This window comes from Megalobrama amblycephala, linkage group LG12, assembly GCF_018812025.1.
Source record: "Megalobrama amblycephala isolate DHTTF-2021 linkage group LG12, ASM1881202v1, whole genome shotgun sequence".
Classification (NCBI taxonomy): domain Eukaryota; kingdom Metazoa; phylum Chordata; class Actinopteri; order Cypriniformes; family Xenocyprididae; genus Megalobrama; species Megalobrama amblycephala.
In genome coordinates, this window is record NC_063055.1 from 481,983 (window position 1) to 505,882 (window position 23,900).

Genomic DNA, 23,900 nt, shown 5'->3' on the forward strand with positions numbered 1-23,900 from the left:
AACCAGTCGAGAACTTTAATCAGTCTATCTTCTTCTCTACAGGAAAGCAGGAGAGTTTTCATATGAAAAATGACAATATTTCTCCCAGTTCTGCCTCAGTGATGGCTGAATAAATTCTAGTTGTCACTCAGTTTCTTTCATGTAAATCACTTCTTTAATTTGCACACTAACCAGAGTGAAAATTGTCGAGACACAGAGTTCATCAATGGCAGGGATTCTGAGAATGAGCCGTAAACGTTGTGTATTAATCAGCTGCTCTGAAGGCTCATATTGTTCATTTCAGATCCCAAAAACAAGCGAACATCTCTGAAGCATAATAGGCTTATTACAGCATTTTATGAACTAATATTATTGTAAGTGTTCCTCTTAACTTGGACCTTTTTAAATGAAAGAATAACATGCAGCTGCTGACAGTGTAAGTGCTTTCATGTGGTTTATCGCCCCTCGTGAGCACAAGAGCGCATATTTCCACCAGTGTTATTATTCTAATGTGGTCATGATATCAAAGTTTGACATGGCAGTCCTGATGGTTTTCATAAATGCTTTCATGAACTCGTGAACTCGTATGATGTTTGGAGCAGAACACAGAACCGCTGAAAACAGCATTTGACGCTGATGATGTTTCTCCTACCGTCCGGCTCCTCCGAGACGCTCGACCTCTGCGCTGATGCTGCTGACGTCACAGTCGGTTCGCGTTAATATGGAAGCACATTTATGCCACTTCAGAAAAGAAATTATGACAAAAAGTCAGAATTATGAAATTAAAAAGTTTAAGTTAAAAAAAGTATATATATATATATATATATATATAAAATTTGTTTACTTATTTACATATATAAGATTATATTTTATATATATAAATATTAAAGGTCCCGTTTTTCGTGGCTTTTTGAAGCTTTGATTGTGTTTATAGTGTGCAATATAACATGTGTTCATGTTTCGCGTGTAAAAAAACACAGTATTTTTCACATAATTTACTTATCTGTATACCGCTGTTTCCACTGTCATAAAAACGGGCTGATGACTTCCTTGTTCTATGAAGTCCCTCCTTCAGAAATACGTAACGAGTTCTGATTGTGCCAGCGGTTCCTGTGTTGTGATTCGACAGCAGCTTAGCGCTCCTTGCCTGGAAAGGTCACGCCTCTTACCATAACGTGGAGATGCACGCGCTCAGTGTTATTGTAAACATGTCTTTAATTTTACCCTATCAATTTGAGCCGGAATCAGACCCGGTGATTGGACTGCGGGATGAAAATAACAGCGTTTCGACGACATGGCGACAAACACACTCTACAAACGCAACTCTTGTGTATTCCTGTGGGCGGAGGTTAGTCAAAAAACTGTTTTAGTGACGTCATTAAAGAAGGAAGTAGAGGGATGTAGTCCAAACTGGCCGTTCGATGTAGGCGACTTCTGTTAAATAAAATATCTCGCTTAGCATTGAGCTTTAAAATTTTACAGATTTTATTTATACTCTAACAACAACATTACACACTAACTAAAGTTTGAAACATGGGATCACGAAGAACGGGACCTTTAAAAATACTAAATAATTATATTAGTAAGTCAAAACTCAAGTCGAAATTGACAAAAAGTCAAAAACTGAATCCTAAATCGTATTATGACAAAAATTTAAATTATGACAAAAAAGTCAAAATTTTGACACTAAATTTGAATCAATTTTATGAAAATGTATTCAAAACTGAAAATTTTATGACATAATAAATCATAATTATGAGATTAGAAAAGTGACATATCAAAACTATATAAAAAGTCAAAATTATATAAAAAGTCAGAATTATGAAATTAAAAGTTGACATCTTGTGACATACTAAATCATAATAATGAGATTAGAAAATCTAAATTATGACAAAAGTTGAAATTATGACAAGTCTAAATTGACATACTAAGTCATAATTCTGAGATTAGAAAGTCAAAATTATGATATACTAACAGTAAGTCATTATGAAATATGTCAAAATTATGACAAAAAGTCAGAATTATGAGATTAAAAAGTTAAAAATTTATGACACAAAGTAATAATTATGAGATTAGAAAATCAAAATTATGACAAAAAGTTGAAACTGACAAAACGATTTGACATACTAAATCAAAATTTTGTCAAAAAAAGTCAAAACTGTCATAAATTGAAATTATGTGATTAAAAATGTGAAATTTTATGACATACTAAATCATAATTATGAGATTAGAAAGTCGAAATTATGGCAAAAATTGAAATTATGACAAAAAAGTCAAAAACTATGACATAAAAAGTAGAAATTATGACAAAAAGTCAAAATTGTCATTAAAAAGTAGAATCCTAAATCATAATTATGAGATTATAATGTCAAAATTATGACAAAAAGTCAGAATTATGAGATTAAAAAATAGAAAATTTATGACACGAAATTGTAATTATGAGATTAGAAAGTCAAAATTATGACAAAAAGTTGAAACTGACAAAAAGTCAAAATTATGATTAAAAAGTCAACATTTTGACACTAAATCGAAATTATGAGTCAAAACTGTCATAATTTGAAATTATGTGATTAAAAAGTTGAAATTTTATGACATACTAAATCATAATTATGAGATTAGAAAGTCAAAATTTTGACACTAAATTGTCAAAATTTCGACTATAAAATCATAATTTCAAAATTATAAATCGAAATTATGATTAAAAAGTTGAAATTTTATGACGTACTAAATCATAATTATGATATTAGTAAGTCAAAATTGACAAAATTTAAATTAAAAAGTCAAAATTTATGACAGTTATGAGATTAGAAAGTCGAAAATTATGAAAATTATGAAAATTGATTCAAAACTGAAAATTTTATGACATAATAAATCATAATTATGAGATTAGAAAAGTGACGTCAAAACTATATAAAAAGTCAAAATTATATAAAAAGTCAGAATTATGAAATTAAAAGTTGACATCTTGTGACATACTAAATCATAATAATGAGATTAGAAAATCTAAATTATGACAAAAAGTTGAAATTATGAATTAAGTCTAAATTGACATACTAGTAAGTCATAATTCTGAGATTAGAAAGTCAAAATTATGATATACTAACAGTAAGTCATTATGAAATACAAAAAAATAAATTATGACATAAAAAGGTCAATATTATGTGAGACAAAAATTTTAAGGTCATAATTATGGCTTTTTAAATTATAATTATAATTTCATCTTTTGATCTCATAAATATGTCATAATTTAACATTTATACATCATAATTATGACGTACAAACCTTGATTTGTTGTGGCAGAAATGTGCTTCCATACTTTAAAGCCGTAACGAGCGGCCTAACGAACACACCAGCCACATTTGTCATGTGAATAAACCGAGCGATCAAATCTAGACGAGAAGAGGCATTTCTCACAGACTCTATATGTTTCCAATTAGGCTTTCTGGAGACGTTTAAGAAAGTCTGACTTTATTGCTAATTGGTTGTGAAAGTGTGACCTCAGAGCAGCGAGCAGGAAATTCCACAGAAAGCAAAAGCCCAGGCGCTGAAAACCCACGGGCCACTTTCACATGTATGTTTGCAAAATAATAATTCTCATCTGATCATTTGTTTGGCCTCTGCGGTTCACAGGTCTCCGTTCCCATGGCCGGGTGCCGTGATTGATGCTGCAAATCTTAACTATTTGTTTTACAAATGTGCGACGCTCCCCTGGGAACAATATGCAAGAACTGGGAACGTTCTACTGTCTGAAGAATTATTAAAATAGTTGTGCAAGAGAAAAACAGGTGGACGCTTCCACTTTCAGCAAACCGCAGACGAGAACGTCAGTCCATGTTCAACGTCAGGAAATAAATTCTCAACATTGTGCAGTTTAATGTGACGTTTCCCCTGAGAGAGACGCATCATTCATCAGCTTCTCTCTCACAAACTCCCAGTGAACAGAGAACGTTCTCTCAAAGTTATGAACCTCCAGTAACGTTAATAGAACATTCATTCAACGTTGTCTTTAATAACATTCTCAAAACATCACATTGTCTATTTCTGAAAAAGTTTAGTTGGATGTGCGTCTTCACATTTTTACATTTTAAATTACTTGTCTCAGAACAGTCCCATAATGTTTGTAAAATGGAATGTTACTTTAAAGGGATCCTATAACGCTCCTTTCACAAGATGTAATATCAGTCTCTGGTGTCTCCAGAATGTGTGTGTGAAGTTTCAGCTCAAAATCCCCCACAGATCATTTATTATAGCTTGTCAAATTTGCCCCTATTTGGGTGTGAGCAAAAACACGCCGTTTTTGTGTGTGTCCCTTTAAATGCAAATGAGCTGCTGCTCTTCTGGGAAGTAGGCGGAGCTTTAACAGCTCAACAACAACAAAGCTGGAGAATCTCACGCAGCCAAAATGAGGATTGTCAGTAACGGTGTTCAGCCTTACATTGTTCAAACCGGAGTCGACACTGATGGAGAGACTCAGGAAGAAGTTACAACTTTTAGACGTTTCTGAATGGTTAGTGGATAAATTGATGTAGTTGCTGTGGAGTTGATTCAACTCATCCACTAGCATGTGCCGTCATGTTCATCTTTTGTGTTGAATTGACCCTCGTTTGTGAAGCAGTCCGGCGTAAAATGACGGCATTTACAAAAACAACTCTTCCTCTTCTCTAAAGCAGCCCAACATGGCCCCGCCCCCTTTGTTGTGTGTTCTCGGGGGCGGGGTTTATGTAAATTTTATGGTTTGTGATGTCACTAACCCGGGAAGAAGCTCGTTGTAGTCCTTAAAAAGCGATTTCTGTAAAAGAAAATATCTCCCTTTGCATTGAACTTTGAGCGTCGTAACTTTGCAGATGTTGTTTATGATCAAACAGCAACATTACACACTAACTAAAGTTAAAAAGTCAAATAATGAACCACTACTTTAACGTTTGTATAAAAACGTTTACAAAACATTTAAAAAACTTTGAACTTTCAGAGAACCTTTAAAATAATGTTTTCATAACTTAATGGGAATGTTGATGAAACGTTCTTAGAACATATTTTTGTTTTTTTCCAAGTAAAAAAAAAAAAATTCAAAGAACACTTTGCTAAAGTTCCCATAAAGTTTTTTAAAAACGCTTTTCTTAGTTTTGTGAATTTTCTCATTCTTCAAACGTTATGGGAACGTTACTTTTGGATTCTCTGAAAGTTCTGAAACAGATAGTAACGTTTAAAAAAATGTTAGACGAACGTCCAACTAAAACGCTTCATGAACGATGTATAAATAATTGGTTTTCCTCCTCTATGACAGGGAGGCAACAATTTGTTATATATCAGAAGCACAAATCCATCAGTTCTGGTGTTCCTCAAGGTTCGGTCTTGGGTCCTCTTCTTTTCAATATTTATACTTTAACAATTGGACAAATAATCAAACGCTACAGGTTTAACTTCCACTGTTATGCTGATGACTTAAAACAAGAACAAATATCTGCCAATGGAGTCAGAAAAATAAACTTGTTTTCCTTTTGAATTATTGAATGTTATATATGAAGAGTTTGCTTCCAAAATGCAATAAACGCCGTTTTAAAAAAAATTGAGTTTCCGCCAAAATCAGTATTGTATCTGGTCGGTAAAGTCATTTATTAATTTAGCACAGAATGCGATATCCATCGTGTTATTCTGTCATGTTTTCTCCCTTCCTTTCCAAAACGCGACAAACGCCAGTCTACCTTCTCTGCCGAACGCGATATATCCACTCAACCAATCACAGCGCTCCATTCCACGCGCTGTAAACATTGAAGGCTTTTTTAAAAAGTTGTTTTTAATACCAATGTACTCAACAAATGTGTTTATTTAACCGTGCGGTGGCGCCAGATACTCTTTAATCAGTAATGACAAATAATTTATAACATTAACAAGATGATCCATTGAATTAATTTTAGGAGCGATGACTGAATGTATTTTTAGTCAAATGCCTGAATATAAGATAAATATTGGCAAAGTTTAGACTCTGTCATATATGTGAATCAACTTACTTTGTTGTGTATTTTCAATATGAAAAATAACTTTTATATTGATGGATTTATTGCATTTTGAAAAAAAAAAAAAAGTTTTTATAATAAACCTTTTAAAATCAAAATGTAGATTTGAATTTTTAATGTTTTTATAACCAAAATATGCTATGTGAACGTTTGAAACAGAAAATAGCGGTTTTCATCTTGCCACTTTCTTGCAAGAAAACACATTTTTACTCAAATGAATCAAAATGGAGTTATTGGAACCAAACTCTTCATTTGTAGATATTTGTTCTTGTTTTAAGCACAAACTCACTTCATTTTTATAAACTGTTCAGTCTTAATATCTTCAGTCATTTCTCTTCTCCAGTAAATGTATCTTGATTTAAGAATGTTTAGATATTTGTGCTGGAAAACAAGACAGAAACACTGAGGAAGAGCATGTTTTTTGTCCGCTGGTTCGTCACTAAAGAACCTTGAACTGTAATAATGAAGTGTAATTGGCAGCGCAGGGACTCTGAATAGCAGCAGATTTTCCAAAGTCTACAGTCGAACCAGGAGGCCGGTACTATATTAAGACTGTAAGCATCGCTCTAATAGTGTGCGGCGGCGGACGAGCCAAACAAAACACAACAAAGCCAGAAACGTTGGGAATAATGTTGATGTAATACGCTCCAATCATTTACCCCGTTTATCAGCGGCGCGGCAAACAAACACACGAGCGCTCGAGCGCTCCACATGAAAGAAGGGCTCCGGCCTGAAATCGGGCAAAAGGTGCGCGGCCTAATAAATCAGATGGTGCGCGGGTTCACGCGCGCGGGTCAGACGTACAACCCCTCGACAGCTGCCCGAGACGCGCCGGCGCTGGGGGACGTGACCTTCCCCGCAGACACCGCAGGGGCCCGGGGCCCGAGATACATCACCGGCGGCCGAAGATGGATCTCACGCTTCTGCAAGAACAAGGGAAGAGCGGAAAAACTCACCCTCGTGTTTATGAAGAGGAAAACGGGAGCCGCTCCTGCGGAAAAATACATTTAAATCAAGTACACTGCATGCAAAATAATATCAAATACAATCGAGCAGTTTAATGTCAATCAAAGTTCGGTCATTACTTTATTCACAAGAACATTTTTTGGCCTGTTTATGTACAAAAATGTTGAAATCATGCAAACAGAAGGTGGATTTGAAAAAACAGCACAGAGTTTCACATGATTCATAAAAACAAAATAGATTCTGTGTGTTTAGAAAAGGAGTGGCTTTGGTTTGAGTGAAACATCGTAACGCTTCATGACTTTGATTAGAAAGAGTCTCTGGAAACTGAAGATAGAAAGTTCAGTAACAAAGTAAACGATCGACATTCGGTCTGCTGTGATTCCCTTTACACGGAGTTGAAATATTAAATAATGATAATTGTCAAAAGTGCCATACAGCATGATATGGGAGAAATATAATATTCATAATTTACATTTTATACAAAGAAAAGTCATTTTTGGTGAAGCAGTCGCTGCCCTGTACGTCATGCTGCTGAAACGGTGCGATTACACAGACGTGGAGCGATTCTGTCCGCTCGACCCTGAACACACACGGCCTCATGAAGCAGTCAAACACATCGATATATATATATTATATATATATATGAATCAGTTTTTGTGTGCTGGACAGAACCTCGACACTGCAGAAAGAGCTGCTCCTCCTCACGACTACAGTCTGATGAATGTGTGTGTGTGTGTGTGTGTGTGTGTATATATAATAATATTTATGCGTTTGTATATATATATATATATGTGTGTGTGTGTGTATGTGTGTGTGTAATAAAGTATTTTTAACTGAAAAATGTAATATCTAAAACAAGACACATTCACTGGAAATGCAAAATGACGAGACGAGAGGTCTGTTTTTGAGAAACTGATCAAAATTAAGCAAGTCTATGCTTGAAATGTTTAAAAATATCTTGTTTTCTCTTTGAATTAAGATCATTTTCTGACTCCATTGGCAGATATTTGATCAATAATTTCTCCAGTAAATGTACTTTAAGAATGTTTAGACAAGATTCCATTTGTGAAAATATCATTGAACTAACAATGAAAAATATTTATATTGATTTTAACATTTAAAATGAATTATATGCATGCATGCATATGCATACAATTAAAATATGCATTAATCAAATCAAAATAATATTATTTAGTGGATCTGAGCATGAATTGTGTTTTTATCAACTGTGAGAGAGAGAGCGTCAGTTTCTGCAGTGTCTTCTGAACACAGTCTCATTTGACTAACTCATGAATAAATAATCTCCCCAAACCCGATGGCCCCGCCCCCGCCCCGCCCCCATCTGTGCCAGGATCGATAACTCTTAACATCTCACTTATTTTATTACTGCTTTTGGTTTTCTGCGCGTGATTGAGAGTTTCTCTTAGGAAATCTTTGGTTTTGCTTAAGTGTCCGTGACATTTAATCATGATTTTCCCTCGCCGTTTAATTCCGGCCGGTCAATCAGTTAATCCACCTCGATTGATTCGCTGCTCTCGCTGATGGGTTTGCACTCGTTGGGCATCCGCTGGTGTCTGCTGAGCTGAGTGGCCTGCGTGAAGCTGCGGTCGCATCGCTCGCACCTGCACACACACACACACACACACACACACACATATACGCGAGTCAAACAGAGCGGCACAGATGAAACCACAACTGACACTTGAAAGCGGTGGGAAGCGTACGGGCCGGCGAGGTGTAATTGCGAGTCCTGATGACGACGACGACGGGCTTCACAACACAGAGAGCTGTCAATAATGTGAGCGGATGGGCGGCCCCTGGAGACGCCTGTCCAGAAACGCTGTCACTTACCGCAGATAAAGAATAAAAGCAGCTCTGATTCTGCTGATCAAAGCGAGCGTCGCGTGTCTTTATTCTGCAGGTTTGAGTCTGGAGAACACCATCATCTGAACATCAGCACAGCAGTTCACATTCATGCATCCGGCAGAGGATTTTATCCAAAGTCGATCAAAAGTCGATCAAAGTCGAGTTGATCTCAGCAAACGAACATCTTTTATCCAAAAGTTTTCATGCATTTCCTGGGAATCGAACCCACGACCTTCGTGTCGCAAGCGCTGCGCTCAGTTGTTTGAGCTAAAATAATCATGTTATTCTCTCACATATACATACATACTCTCTAATATATCAGAGAAAATCATGTGTAGTCATTTCTTTTTTATTGTTTTATTGTATGTAATTTGAAATTTACTGCTAAACTTTCAAGAAATTGTTTTCATTTTATACACATACACACACACACACACACACACGTTTAATAATTTAATATAATTGTATTTTTAAAAATATTATTTTAAATATATATACATATTTAAAAAAAAATACAAAAAATTAGAAATTGAATAAATATTTAAAATAAAATTTATATTTATTTTTTGTATATAAAATTATATATATATATATATATATATATATATATATATATCAAAATTACATAAATATATATATAGAAAATAATATTTTTAAAAATACAGTTATAAAGAAGGAGAGCTTTAATAACTATTAAAAATAAAATGAGAAAAAAATGACATATATATATAAATTAATATTTAATTACATAAAAATACATAGAAAATAATGTTTTAAAAATAAAACAATAAAAAAGAGAGCTCGAATAAATATTTAAAACAAAATGATAAAAAACAATACATATATATTCATTAATATTTTATAATATAAAATTATTTTTGTATATAAAAGTATAGATATCAAAATTACATATATATATACACATAGAAAATAATATATTTAAAAAAAATAAAATTACAAAAAATGAGAGCTTGAATAAATATTTAAAACAGAATGATATAAAATGATATATTTATATATATAGATATTTTATAATATAAACTTAAATTATAAAATTATATTTACTATATATAATTCTATATATATATATATATATATATATATATATATATATATATAGGCCTATATATATATAATTATCCTCTCACATTCTCAGTCATGCATGGATGTTGTTTAAATGTAAATCATCTAAATAAATTTAAATAAATGTAAATAATGTAAAATATCTGAACCGAGATACATTTACTGAAGATAAAAAATGACATGAAACAAGAAATGAAGTGAGTTTATGCTTAAAATGCTTAAAGAAAAATATCTGCCAATGTGATCAGAAAAATAATCTTGTGAATACAAGATTATTTTTCTGACTCCATTGCCACATTTTTAAGCATTTCAAGCAAAAACTCACTTAATAATCTCTCAGTATCATGTCAATCTCCAGTAAATGATCTTGATTTCAGATGAAAGCGTCAGTGAACACGTGAATGTGAGTGTAACGCGCTCTCGACGGCTCGATGTGTTTATGATCTCCTGACAGACGCATTAAACTGAGGAACAGCCTGATTCTATCAAGCAGATCGGCTCGATCGGAAGAACTCCGGCTTATTGACCGGATAAAGATTTCTGTGGCGCTTTCATTATTGTCTTTGTGCTCTTCGTCTCTGGAGCTCCTGAAACGCTGATGACACGTTTGTGTTTCACTGATTGCTTATTAGATGCTTGATTTGTTACTGGAAGAGAAGAGCGTCGAGACTTTCAGCAGTTTAACACTGAAAACAAAGACATTTACACAAATAATCTCAACTCTAGAGGTTCTGGGTCGTATTTCTCCAGAGCTGAAAGCATGCTGGGGTCAGACGGTCACGTGTAAGTAACGCTGGTTGAACTAGTTTGATTATTTTAAGGAAAGCGTGTGATAATATTGTCATGATGAGGATTGCAGTGTGAAGCGAGATTCAGATTGTGACGTGACAAAGTGAAGGAAGCAGTTCTAGGAATCGATGGTACTCACTGTTACTTACTTGAAAGGCTTCTCCCCGGTGTGTGTGCGGATGTGGTTGTTGAGGGTGGTGGCGCCGGCGAACGCTCGGCCGCAGTAGCCGCACTTGAAGGGCCGGTCGCTGGAGTGCGTGACCACGTGATTGCGCAGCTCCGACGGCTGGGAGAAGGACTGGGAGCAGTGTCCGCACTGATACGGTCTGAAACACAGAGCACAGAGATCACGGGACGTCCCGATGCGGTTGCCATGGCAGCGTGACCCTCATCAACACTGGGGCGAGAACACGGTTCGGGCCATCGATCAATATCCGCAGCCGCTCGTCCCGTTGGAGAGGCCGCGTCTGCCGCGGGAACCGTCCCGTCGGATCACGAGTAACTGAAGATGCGCTTCTGTCAGCCTGAATCGAGTTGATCTCAGCAAACGAACATCTGACTGAACGCACTGATGGAAACCAGAACATGCTTTTGTGTGAATCACATCAAAATGATGAGCAGATCCTCTTATAGTCTTATACTGGCGTCAGTCTCTGTTATCAGACCAAAATAATAATGAAAAATAACAGAAAATAGAACAAATAAAATAAACATTAAAAATAATATACAGAATATATGTTTAAAAATCTAAAATAATTCTCTCTCTCTCTCTCTCTCTCTCTATATATATATATATATATATATAAGAATTTTAAATATACATTTTTTTTAGGAATTTTTCTCAATCATTTATTTTTCATAACAGAGTACAAGAAAAACTAAATATTTTATATCTTGTTTTTGAAAAAGAAAAAGTGTTATATATATATATATATATATATATATTATATATCTAATATTTATATATATAATATTATAATATTATATCTATTTTTAAAAGTAAAATAATGTAATATAAATTAAATATTTATTTATGTATCTAAAATTTTTTAAGAGAAACAAAACATTTAATATTTATAATTACATAAAAATGTAATATATAATGTATATATATATATATATATATGATGTAATATATTATATTATATATCTATGCATCTATCTAAAATTGAATGATTTTTAAAAAAAAGAAACAATATTAATTAATAAGTATTTGTTATGAGACAAAAATCATAACTGAGAAAAAAATGAAAAATAAAATAAAATAGAAAAAAATTAAAAATAATATACAGTATATGTTTAAAATTCTAAAATAATTATATATATATAGACACTTATATAGACACTTATTGTATATTTTCTTTTTTATTAATTTTTCTCAATCATTATTTTTCTCTCATAACAGAGTACAAAAGAAACTAAATATTTTATATCTTGTTTTTGAAAAAGAAAAAAATATTTTATATATCTAATATTTATTTATAAATATATAATATAATATTTTATATATTATATATTTATTTATAAATATATAATATAATATTTTATATATTATTATAATATTATATCTATTTTTAAAAGTATATAATTATATTTATAAAATAATGTAATATACATTAAATATTTATTTATGTATCTAAAATGTTACAATTTTTTAAGAGAAACAAAACATTTAATATATATATATAATTACATTAAAATTGTATAACATAATATATATAATATGATGTAATATATTATATATCTATGCATCTATCTAAAATGTCAAAATTATTTTTGATTTTTAAAAAAAAGAAACAATATTAATTAATAAGTCTTTGTTATGAGACAAAAATCATAACTGAGAAAAAATTATGAAAAATAAAATAAAATAGAATTTAAAAAAAATAATAATATACAGTATATATGTTGAAAATTCTAAAATAATTATATATATATATAGACACGTACATTTTTTTTAGAATTTTAAACATACATTTTCTTTTTTATTAATTTTTCTCAATCATTATTATTTTTCTCTCATAACAGAGTACAAAAGAAACTAAATATTTAATATATATCTTGTTTTTGAAAAAGTTTTTTTTTAAAAAAATATTATATATAATATATCTATCTATCTATCTATATGTAGTATTTTATATATTATTATATTATATCTATTTTTATAAATATATAATTATATTTATAAAATAATGTAATATATTATATATCTATGTATCAATCTAAAATATCAAAAAATCTATATTTTTTAAAAGAAACAAAATATTTAATATTTATATATAATTACATTAAAATTGTATAATATAATATATATATTGTTATATTTTATAATTATATATATATATATATATAATATGATGTAATATATTATTAATCTATGTATCTAAAATGTTAAAAATATTCTTTAAAGAAATAAAACATGTAATATTTATAATTACATAAAAATTGTATAACAACATTACATATATAGTTATATTTTATAATTATATATATAATATGATGTAATATATTATATTATATATCTAAGTATGCATCTATCTAAAATGTCAAAATTATTTTTGATTTTAAAAAAAGAAAAATATTTAATATACAAACAAACAAAAATTTTTTTATATATATATATATATATATATATGTTAAATAAAATTAAATCAAATATATAAAAATAATGCAGCGAGGTGGAAACTGCTGATTTCTTGACAGTTTCTGTCTTTAACGTCAGGGTTTCCTGAGCAGAGCCTCCACTGTCGGCGAAATCAAACGCGCGTGACTGAAGTTTTTCTGTCTGCAGACGCAGTGATGGTGAATATCTTAAGATGATGAATGTGTGTGGAGCATTAACTCCAGCAGCACTTGTGATTAATGTCGGCTTATTGTTTATTGCTGCAGCGGCCGGTGCAGGACGGGCCTGGACATAAATAACCCTGCGGACCTCCAATACCGCACTTCCCAAACCTTCTCCAGGCCTGCAGTGGAGCCATCCTACAAACCGTACTCACATTTCTACCACTGTACACTTAAAGCGCTTCCTCCGCGCGTCTTATTTGACTCTTTCAGAAGCAGAATATTTATTTGAGCTGGTTAATTCTGCTCGATATCGTAATGAATCGCTCTTTTGAGGGCTCTGCTCATTACCGGAGCCGCGCGGCGTCACGTGATTGATGCGAGCAAACAAAAACAAGAAAAACACCTCGAGTCCAGACCAGAGCTCAGCAAAACACATCAGCACAAACGGATTTTTTTCCAATGATCCGATGATTTATCCCCTCTAAAATGTACATATAAACTAAACATCAATAAATATGTATAAGCCAAAGGCCATAAAGCATGTGTGAGATCATTTAAAACAGATTCCCAGAGTCACGCCGGCTTCCAGGCCAAACAGCGGCGCATCCCAGATTGCCTTGTTCAGCTAAATTTTATCTGCACCTCAGGGTCATAAAGTTGAATATTGACAAAGCCTCACATTGACTTCATCTCCTCGGGTATCCCGCAAACATTTTTCTTCTGTATGAATATTAGTTTATTGAATAAGTGGCATCTGTTTTCCTCTGCATCACCTTTGGAGTGGGTATTTCTTTGTGACGGCAGCAGCTGATTTATAGGCCCGAACGCAGCCGAGAAAATAGAGCTAAGCAAAAAATTTCCAATACATCCTCTGCCGTGTTTAATTAGGTTTAGAGATGTTACACTCGGCGATTGGACCCGGAAACCGTGTTGCTTTCTGAGGCGAAGCTCTGGATTGAGAAGGGAAAAGGTTCATGCTGGAGCTCAGATGTTGCTGTGAGCAGCTCATCAGCGTGTTCTTCACCAGCCGCATTCATTCTGCCGCACGATTTAGCGCGAAGACGCGAGTTTCCTGGATCAGCGTGTGAGAGTTGAGTTTACAACGACTGAAAACATTCAATGTTCTAGAAAGAATCCCATCATGACGCTCAGTTTCAGTTACAACAACAGAGATCAGGCCACACGCCTCATCAGGATGATCGCTGTTCTCCAGCGTGACTTCACCTTCTTCTGTTTATTGACTCTTCAAAGTTTAAAAACTGGGGTTTCCAGTAATACTGACGATTTGACCAACTGAATAATGACGACACTATTATCATTTCATAATGCATACATTTTGCAACTTTGACACTGTTACTGAACTGAATCAACATTGAATGAATTGAATAAATATTGAACTGAACTGAATTTGATTCATAATTGAACTTTTCAACATTTACACTGCTATTGAACTGAATTGAATCAACATTGACTGTTATAGAAATGAATTGAATTTGTTTCATAATTGATGAATTTTCTAACATTGACACCATTATTGAACTGAATTAAATTTGTTTCATAATTGAACTTTACAACATTTACACTGCTACTGAACTGAATTGAACTGAATTGACACTATTGTCTTCTGTAGAGCTGCTTTAGTTGATTTCATTTCACAATCAATCAATAATTGCAACACTGAAACTAATTGAACTGAACTGAATTAGTTTAATAATTAATGAATTTTGTAACATTGACACCATTATTGAACTGAACTGAATGTTTCATATTTGAACTTTTCAACATTTACACTGTTATTGAATCGAATTGAATCAAGATTGAACTGAATTGAACTGAATTGATGCTATTGTCTTCTGTAGAGCTGCTTTAGTTGAATTCATTTCATAATTGATTAATTTTCCAACATTTACACTGTAATTGAACTGAATTGAATTAGTTTCATAATTAATGAATTTTGCAACATTGACTGTTATTGAACTGAAGTGAATTTGTTTCATAATTGAACTTTTCAACATTTACACTGTTATTGAACTGATATAAATTAGTTTCATAATTAATGAATTTTGCAACATTGACTGTTATTGAACTGAAGTGAATTTGTTTCATAATTGAACTTTTCAACATTTACACTGTTATTGAATCGAATTGAATCAAGATTGAACTGAATTGAACTGAATTGATGCTATTGTCTTCTGTAGAGCTGCTTTAGTTGAATTCATTTCATAATTGATTAATTTTCCAACATTTACACTGTAATTGAACTGAACTGAATTAGTTTCATAATTGATGAATTTTGTAACATTGACTGTTATTGAACTGAAGTGAATTTGTTTCATAATTGAACTTTTCAACATTTACACTGTTATTGAATCGAATTGAATCAAGATTGAACTGAATTGAACTGAATTGATGCTATTGTCTTCTGTAGAGCTGCTTTAGTTGAATTCATTTCATAATTGATAAATTTTCCAACATTTACACTGTAATTGAACTGAATTGAATTAGTTTCATAATTAATGAATTTTGCAACATTGACTGTTATTGAACTGAACTGAATTTGTTTCATAATTGAACTTTTCAACATTTACACTGTTACTGAATCGAATTGAACTGAATTGACACTATTGTCTTCTGTAGAGCTGCTTTAGTTGAATTCATTTCACAATCAATCAATAATTGCAACACTGAAACTAATTGAACTGAAATGAATTAGTTTCATAAATGATGAATTTTGTAACATTGACTGTTATTGAACTGAAGTGAATTTGTTTCATAATTGAACTTTTCAACATTTACACTTTTATTGAATCGAATTGAATCAAGATTGAACTGAATTGAACTGAATTGATGCTATTGTCTTCTGTAGAGCTGCTTTAGTTGAATTCATTTCATAATTGATTAATTTTCCAACATTTACACTGTAATTGAACTGAATTGAATTAGTTTCATAATTAATGAATTTTGCAACATTGACTGTTATTGAACTGAACTGAATTTGTTTCATAATTGAACTTTTCAACATTTACACTGTTACTGAATCGAATTGAACTGAATTGACACTACTGTCTTCTGTAGAGCTGCTTTAGTTGAATTCATTTCACAATCAATCAATAATTGCAACACTGAAACTAATTGAACTGAAATGAATTAGTTTCATAAATGATGAATTTTGTAACATTGACTGTTATTGAACTGAAGTGAATTTGTTTCATAATTGAACTTTTCAACATTTACACTGTTATTGAATCGAATTGAATCAAGATTGAACTGAATTGAACTGAATTGATGCTATTGTCTTCTGTAGAGCTGCTTTAGTTGAATTCATTTCATAATTGATTAATTTTCCAACATTTACACTGTAATTGAACTGAACTGAATTAGTTTCATAATTGATGAATTTTGTAACATTGACTGTTATTGAACTGAAGTGAATTTGTTTCATAATTGAACTTTTCAACATTTACACTGTTATTGAATCGAATTTAATCAAGATTGAACTGAATTGAACTGAATTGATGCTATTGTCTTCTGTAGAGCTGCTTTAGTTGAATTCATTTCATAATTGATTAATTTTCCAACATTTACACTGTAATTGAACTGAATTGAATTAGTTTCATAATTAATGAATTTTGCAACATTGACTGTTATTGAACTGAAGTGAATTTGTTTCATAATTGAACTTTTCAACATTTACACTGTTATTGAATCGAATTTAATCAAGATTGAACTGAATTGAACTGAATTGATGCTATTGTCTTCTGTAGAGCTGCTTTAGTTGAATTCATTTCATAATTGATTAATTTTCCAACATTTACACTGTAATTGAACTGAATTTAATTAGTTTCATAATTAATGAATTTTGCAACATTGACTGTTATTGAACTGAACTGAATTTGTTTCATAATTGAACTTTTCAACATTTACACTGTTATTGAACTGATATAAATTAGTTTCATAATTAATGAATTTTGCAACATTGACTGTTATTGAACTGAACTGAATTTGTTTCATAATTGAACTTTTCAACATTTACACTGTTATTGAACTGAATTGAACTGAATTGACACTACTGTCTTCTGTAGAGCTGCTTTAGTTGAATTCATTTCACAATCAATCAATAATTGCAACACTGAAACTAATTGAACTGAAATGAATTAGTTTCATAAATGATGAATTTTGTAACATTGACTGTTATTGAACTGAAGTGAATTTGTTTCATAATTGAACTTTTCAACATTTACACTGTTATTGAATCGAATTGAATCAAGATTGAACTGAATTAAACTGAATTGATGCTATTGTCTTCTGTAGAGCTGCTTTAGTTGAATTCATTTCATAATTGATTAATTTTCCAACATTTACACTGTAATTGAACTGAACTGAATTAGTTTCATAATTGATGAATTTTGTAACATTGACTGTTATTGAACTGAAGTGAATTTGTTTCATAATTGAACTTTTCAACATTTACACTGTTATTGAATCGAATTGAATCAAGATTGAACTGAATTGAACTGAATTGATGCTATTGTCTTCTGTAGAGCTGCTTTAGTTGAATTCATTTCATAATTGATTAATTTTCCAACATTTACACTGTAATTGAACTGAACTGAATTAGTTTAATAATTAATGAATTTTGTAACATTGACACCATTATTGAACTGAACTGAATGTTTCATATTTGAACTTTTCAACATTTACACTGTTATTGAACTGAATTGAACTGAATTGACACTATTGTCTTCTGTAGAGCTGCTTTAGTTGAATTCATTTCACAATTGATAATTGCAACACTGAAACTTATTGAACTGAATTGAATACATTTTTATAATTGACTAATTTTGCAACATTGACACTACAATTGAACTGAATTGAAATTGTTTCATGATTGAACTTTTCAACATTTACACTGTTATTGAACTGAATTGATGCTATTGTCTTCTGTAGAGCTGCTTTAGTTGAATTAATTTCATAATTGATTAATTTTCCAACATTGACACTGTAATTGAATTTAATTGAATTAGTTTCATAATTAATTAATTTTCTAACATTGACACCATTATTGAACTGAACTGAATGTTTCATATTTGAACTTTTCAACATTTACACTGTTATTGAACTGAATTGAACTGAATTGACACTATTGTCTTCTGTAGAGCTGCTTTAGTTGAATTCATTTCACAATTAATAATTGCAACACTGAAACTTATTGAACTGAATTGAATTAATTTTTATAATTGACTAATTTTGCAGCATTGACACTACAATTGAAATGAATTGAAATTGTTTCATGATTGAACTTTTCAACATTTACACTGTTATTGAGTTGAATTGAACTGAATTATGACATTATTGTCTTCTGTAGAGCTGCTTTAGTTGAATTCATTTCACAATTGATTAATTTTGCAACATTGACTCTGATATTGAACTGAATTGAATTAGTTTCATAATTGATAAACTTTGCAACATTTACACAGTTATTTTCCTGTTTATTAATGTGAAGCTGCTTTGAAACACAGCACTAGAGAAACAAACATGACTGGACTTCAGTGTTAGCGGCGGCCGAGCGCGGTGTCGTACCTGTCGGGGTTCTGCGTGCACACGTGCATCTGCAGCAGGATTCGCTGCGTGAAGGTCTTGAAGCACTGGCCGCATTTCCACAGGTGCCAGTCACTGAACTCGGAGCTCAGCTGGCTGGTGGACGTGGGGCTGGCCAGCACGCGCTGGTTCTTGGCGCTCATCTGGTTTAAACTGGACTCGGCGTGGCCGGTCTTGTCCAGCAGCGAGAAGCTCCGCGAGCAGGGCGACTGAGGAAAGACCATGGAGCGCGGCAGGACCAGCGAGGAGGGTTTGGGGCTCTTACTGAAGGGCTGGAGGGAGTCCTGACGGGTCATGGCCTCCATTACAGTAGACGGCACGTTCACTGCGACACGAGCACAAGCAGACACAAACATCTGAGTGAAAGATGGATTAAGAACGTTAATGACAGCTGCACTGCAGATACATGATCTGAGCTGATCTAACCAAACCTTTACAAAGCGTCACATGATCAACGACACTCACTTAGATACACTAGCGTTCTAAAGTTTGAGTTCGGTAAGATTTTAATGTTTCTTCTGCTGCTCACCAAGGCTGCATTTATTTGATTAAAAATACAGTAAAAATAGTGAAATATTTTTGTAATTTAAAATAACTTTTATATATGTGAATATATAGTAAAGTGTAATTTATATCCAGTGATCAAATCTGAATTTTCAGCATCATTACTCCAGTCTTCAGTGTCACATGATCCTTCAGAAATCATTCTGATATGATGATTTGCTGCTCAAGAAACATTTATGATTATTATCGATGGTGAAAACTGTGATGCATTTAATTTTTCAGGAATATTTGATGAATAGAAAGTTCTAAAGAACAGCATTTATTTGAAAAAGAAACTTTTGTAACACTATAAATGTCTTTACTGTCACTTTTGATTGGTTTAATGCTTCTTTGCATTGCGTGTTTGCAAGTATTACTTTCTTTAAAAATATTTTGAACGGTAGATTTCATTGATCACACAGAAATAGAGCACAATCTTCATTTTACAACATTATTTTTCTTTGTTTTAATTTGTAAATAAATAATTGTATATCTTTAATCATCAATGCAATAAATGTAATAAGTTAATTAATTCAAAATAAAATTAATTTTATACATTTTATTAATAAAGAAATTTTATTTATTATTAATTAATTTATTTTTCATTTAATTTAATTTATTTTTATTAAATTATTTTAAAAAAAATATTTTTAAAATATTTTTTATTTTTTAAATAAATATTTAAAAAAGAATTATTTAAATAAATAATAAGGAACTGGCATCTTCAAAGCTGCTTTACATTCAGACAGCGGAACAGAAACGCTTCCATCATCAGACCTCATTCCACATTCTTCATCACACAACACGCTGTGCACATAAACACTGAATTAGCCGACTGTAAGACGAGACATGTGAGAGCGCTCTGATTTAATAAAGCCAGCGCATTCAATGCAGTATGAAGTATGAATCTCCAGACCTCGTCTGATCACTGCTGAGCGTCAGCCGTAGACGTGAGATTAGACCCAACGTGAAGAGACGCTCTGAAAACACACACGGATCAGCTCGGGCTATTTCAGGACTCGCACTGATTACACGTTAGTCGTGGTTTTCAGAACGAACCAAAGTAATATGAGTATGTTTTCATATATTCAGATTCAGATATGAATCCTTCAAAAAATGTATGTTCTTCCTCAGTGTTTCTGTCTTGTTTTCCATCACCAATATCTAAACATTCTTAAATCAAGATGAAAAGAAAAATGACTGAAGATATTAAGACTGAAAAATAAATCAGTGCTTAAAACAAGAACAAATATCTGCCAATGGAGTCAGAAAAATAATCTTAATTCAAAGTGAAAACAAGTTTATTTTTCTGACCTCATTGGCAGATATTTGTTCTTGTTTTAAGCACAAACACTTCATTTTGATTAAACAAGACTTAATATCTTCAGTCATTTTGCTTCTCCAGTAAATGTATCTTGATTTAGATATTTGTGCTGGGGGAAAAAATCATTTTTTGTAGTACAAACCACAGAATTTCAAAAACAGCTTTTTAGTCTTTCTGAGGAGCACATAATGAGATCGATGAAGAGCTCTCATGTACAGTATCACATCCATCACACACACGACACGCTCTAGAGAAGCGTTTGGAAGGAAAGAGCGCTGTCTAAACAGAACAGTAACCAGACTGAACTCATAAAGTCTGTCTGGTGTAAACACTCAACTGTCACGTCCAGGATTTCTCAGACTCCACAGGAACAGCCTTCGCTGTGAGGAGCGAGCGCTGGTTTATACTGAGAACATGAATGATTGCTGCAGAAGTACATTCAGAACGAACACTGTTGAGTTCAAACCCGTCTGCAATGTGGGTGAAACATTCACCAGGCCATATTCTGGATGAACCAAGCGGCTGAACGCTACAACAAAATGAATTGTATGCGAGAGATGGAAAAACAATGGCGGAAAACACTCTGTAGTGGGAATAACGTGTTGATGAGTTGTGTTACAGAGGAGTTTGTGAGACTCTCACAGTTTTCGTCTTGTGCGACGCACTGCAGCGGGATCCCGAAGAAAGACGTGTAGCTGTCGTTGTACCAAACCAGCAGCTCGGTTCCTCGAGGGATGTCTGCGCACGCCCGATAGAAAATACACGACCTGAAACACAGCAACATTACAACAAATCACACGCAATAAAATACCTCAGTTCATGATCAAATCTATCAAATCAATCAATCATTCTACTAAAAATACAATAAAAACTGTTTAAATGAAATTTAATACACATAACCCTTCATAAAAGAACATTTCCTGATTTGAATCATGTGAGCAGCTGAACACACCAGCGGACGACATCATTCTGTTTATTATACGCGCTGCAGTTTTATCGTCTGTCGCTTTACATGCTGGAGCTCATTAAACAGGATGGATTCTGATTAGCTGTCAATGTTTTTATCATTCATCAGCTGGAAAAAATCGTTCTGAAAGTGATTATATTATTGAAGCTTGTTTCCGCCACTAAATAAAAAAATAAAAATTGCGACTTTTTATCTCAAAATTCTGACTTTTTTTCTCACAATTACAAGATTTAAATTGGCAATTGCGAGATATAAAGTCTGAGTTATCTCACTATTTTGACTTTATATGATGCAATTCTGACTTTATATCTTGTAATTCTGGCTTTAAATCACGCAATTCCGACTTTATTTCACGCTATTCCAACTTTATACCAAGCAATTCTGACTTTATAACTCGGAATTCTGATTTTATATCATGCAATTCTGACTTTAATTCACGCAATTCCGACTTTATTTCACGCTATTCCAACTTTGTCATGCAATTCTGACTTTATATCACACAATTCCGACTTTATACCAAGCAATTCCGACTTTACATCATGGAATTCCGACTTTATATCATGCAATTCCGACTTTAATTCACGCAATTCCGACTTTATTTCACGCTATTCCAACTTTGTCATGCAATTCTGACTTTATATCACACAATTCCGACTTTATACCAAGCAATTCCGACTTTACATCATGGAATTCCGACTTTATATCATGCAATTCCGACTTTAATTCACGCAATTCCGACTTTATTTCACACTATTCCAACTTTGTCATGCAATTCCGACTTTGTCATGCAATTCTGACTTTGCATCATGCAATTCCAACTTTAAATGCAATTCCGACTTTGTCACACAATTCCGACTTTGTCACACAATTCCGACTTTATATCTTGCAATTCCGACTTTATATCATGGAATTCCGACTTTATATCTCGCAATTCTGACTTTATAACTCACAATTCTGACTTTGTATCTTGCAATTCCGACATTATATCTCGCAATTCCGACTTTGTATCATGCAATTCCAACTTTATGTAATGCAATTCTGACCTTATATTATGCAATTCTGACTTTGCATCATGCAATTCCAACTTTAAATGCAATTCCGACTTTGTCACACAATTCCGACTTTGTCACACAATTCCGACTTTATATCTTGCAATTCCGACTTTATATCATGGAATTCCAACTTTATAACTCACAATTCTGACTTTGTATCTTGCAATTCTGACTTTGTATCTTGCAATTCTGACTTTATATCTCGCAATTCTGACTTTATATCTCGCAATTCTGACCTTATATTATACAATTCTGACTTTAATTCACGCAATTCCGACTTTATTTCAAGCTATTCCAACTTTGTCATGCAATTCTGACTTTATATCACGCAATTCTGACTTTATATCACGCAATTCCGACTTTATATCAAGCAATTCCGACTTCATATCATGCAATTCCAACTTTATTTCACGCTATTCCGAGTTTGTCATACAATTCTGACTTTGCGTCATGCAATTCCGACTTTGTCACGCAATTCCGACTTTATGTAATGCAATTCCGACTTTGTATCATGCAATTCCAACTTTATGTAATGCAATTCCGACTTTGTCACACAATTCCGACTTTGTCACGCAATTCCGACTTTATATCACGCAATTCCGACTTTATATCATGGAATTCCGACTTTATATCACGCAATTCTGACTTTATAACTCACAATTCTGACTTTGTATCTCGCAATTCTGACTTTATATCTTGCAATTCTGACTTTATATCTCACAGTCTTCTGTTGTTTTCATTATAGTTGTGGACTTTGCTACTGTTACCTTTAGAATGATTTTTAGAAGAATATCTTTAAGATTTAAAGTTGTCATTCTTGGAGTGAACAGGCCTTTACCCAACTAACCTCAATCCGCTGCTTTAACCGACCGGAGGAGAAATATTTGACTCTTTGGTCTCACTGGAAGTGCTGAGATCAGCGCATTTTATTA

The 23,900-nt window shown here is 32.6% G+C and overlaps 1 protein-coding gene across 2 annotated transcripts in view; it reads right to left on the bottom strand.

The window, feature by feature from the left end:
• Nucleotides 1–8,294: 8,294 nt before the first annotated feature.
• Nucleotides 8,295–23,900, bottom strand: part of prdm6 (PR domain containing 6) — a 32,563-nt gene continuing 16,957 nt past the window's right edge. The window contains exons 5-8 of one of the 2 annotated variants that reach the window (XM_048211409.1): nt 21,592–21,716; nt 19,065–19,407; nt 10,837–11,023; nt 8,295–8,581 (exon numbers count right to left, since the gene is read on the bottom strand). In XM_048211409.1, the coding sequence (XP_048067366.1) occupies nt 10,843–11,023; nt 19,065–19,407; nt 21,592–21,716 (649 nt within the window). In that variant the 3' untranslated portion in view covers nt 8,295–8,581; nt 10,837–10,842. The remainder of the gene's footprint in view (nt 8,582–10,836; nt 11,024–19,064; nt 19,408–21,591; nt 21,717–23,900) is intronic. The other variant, XM_048211408.1, reaches the window with a different exon arrangement.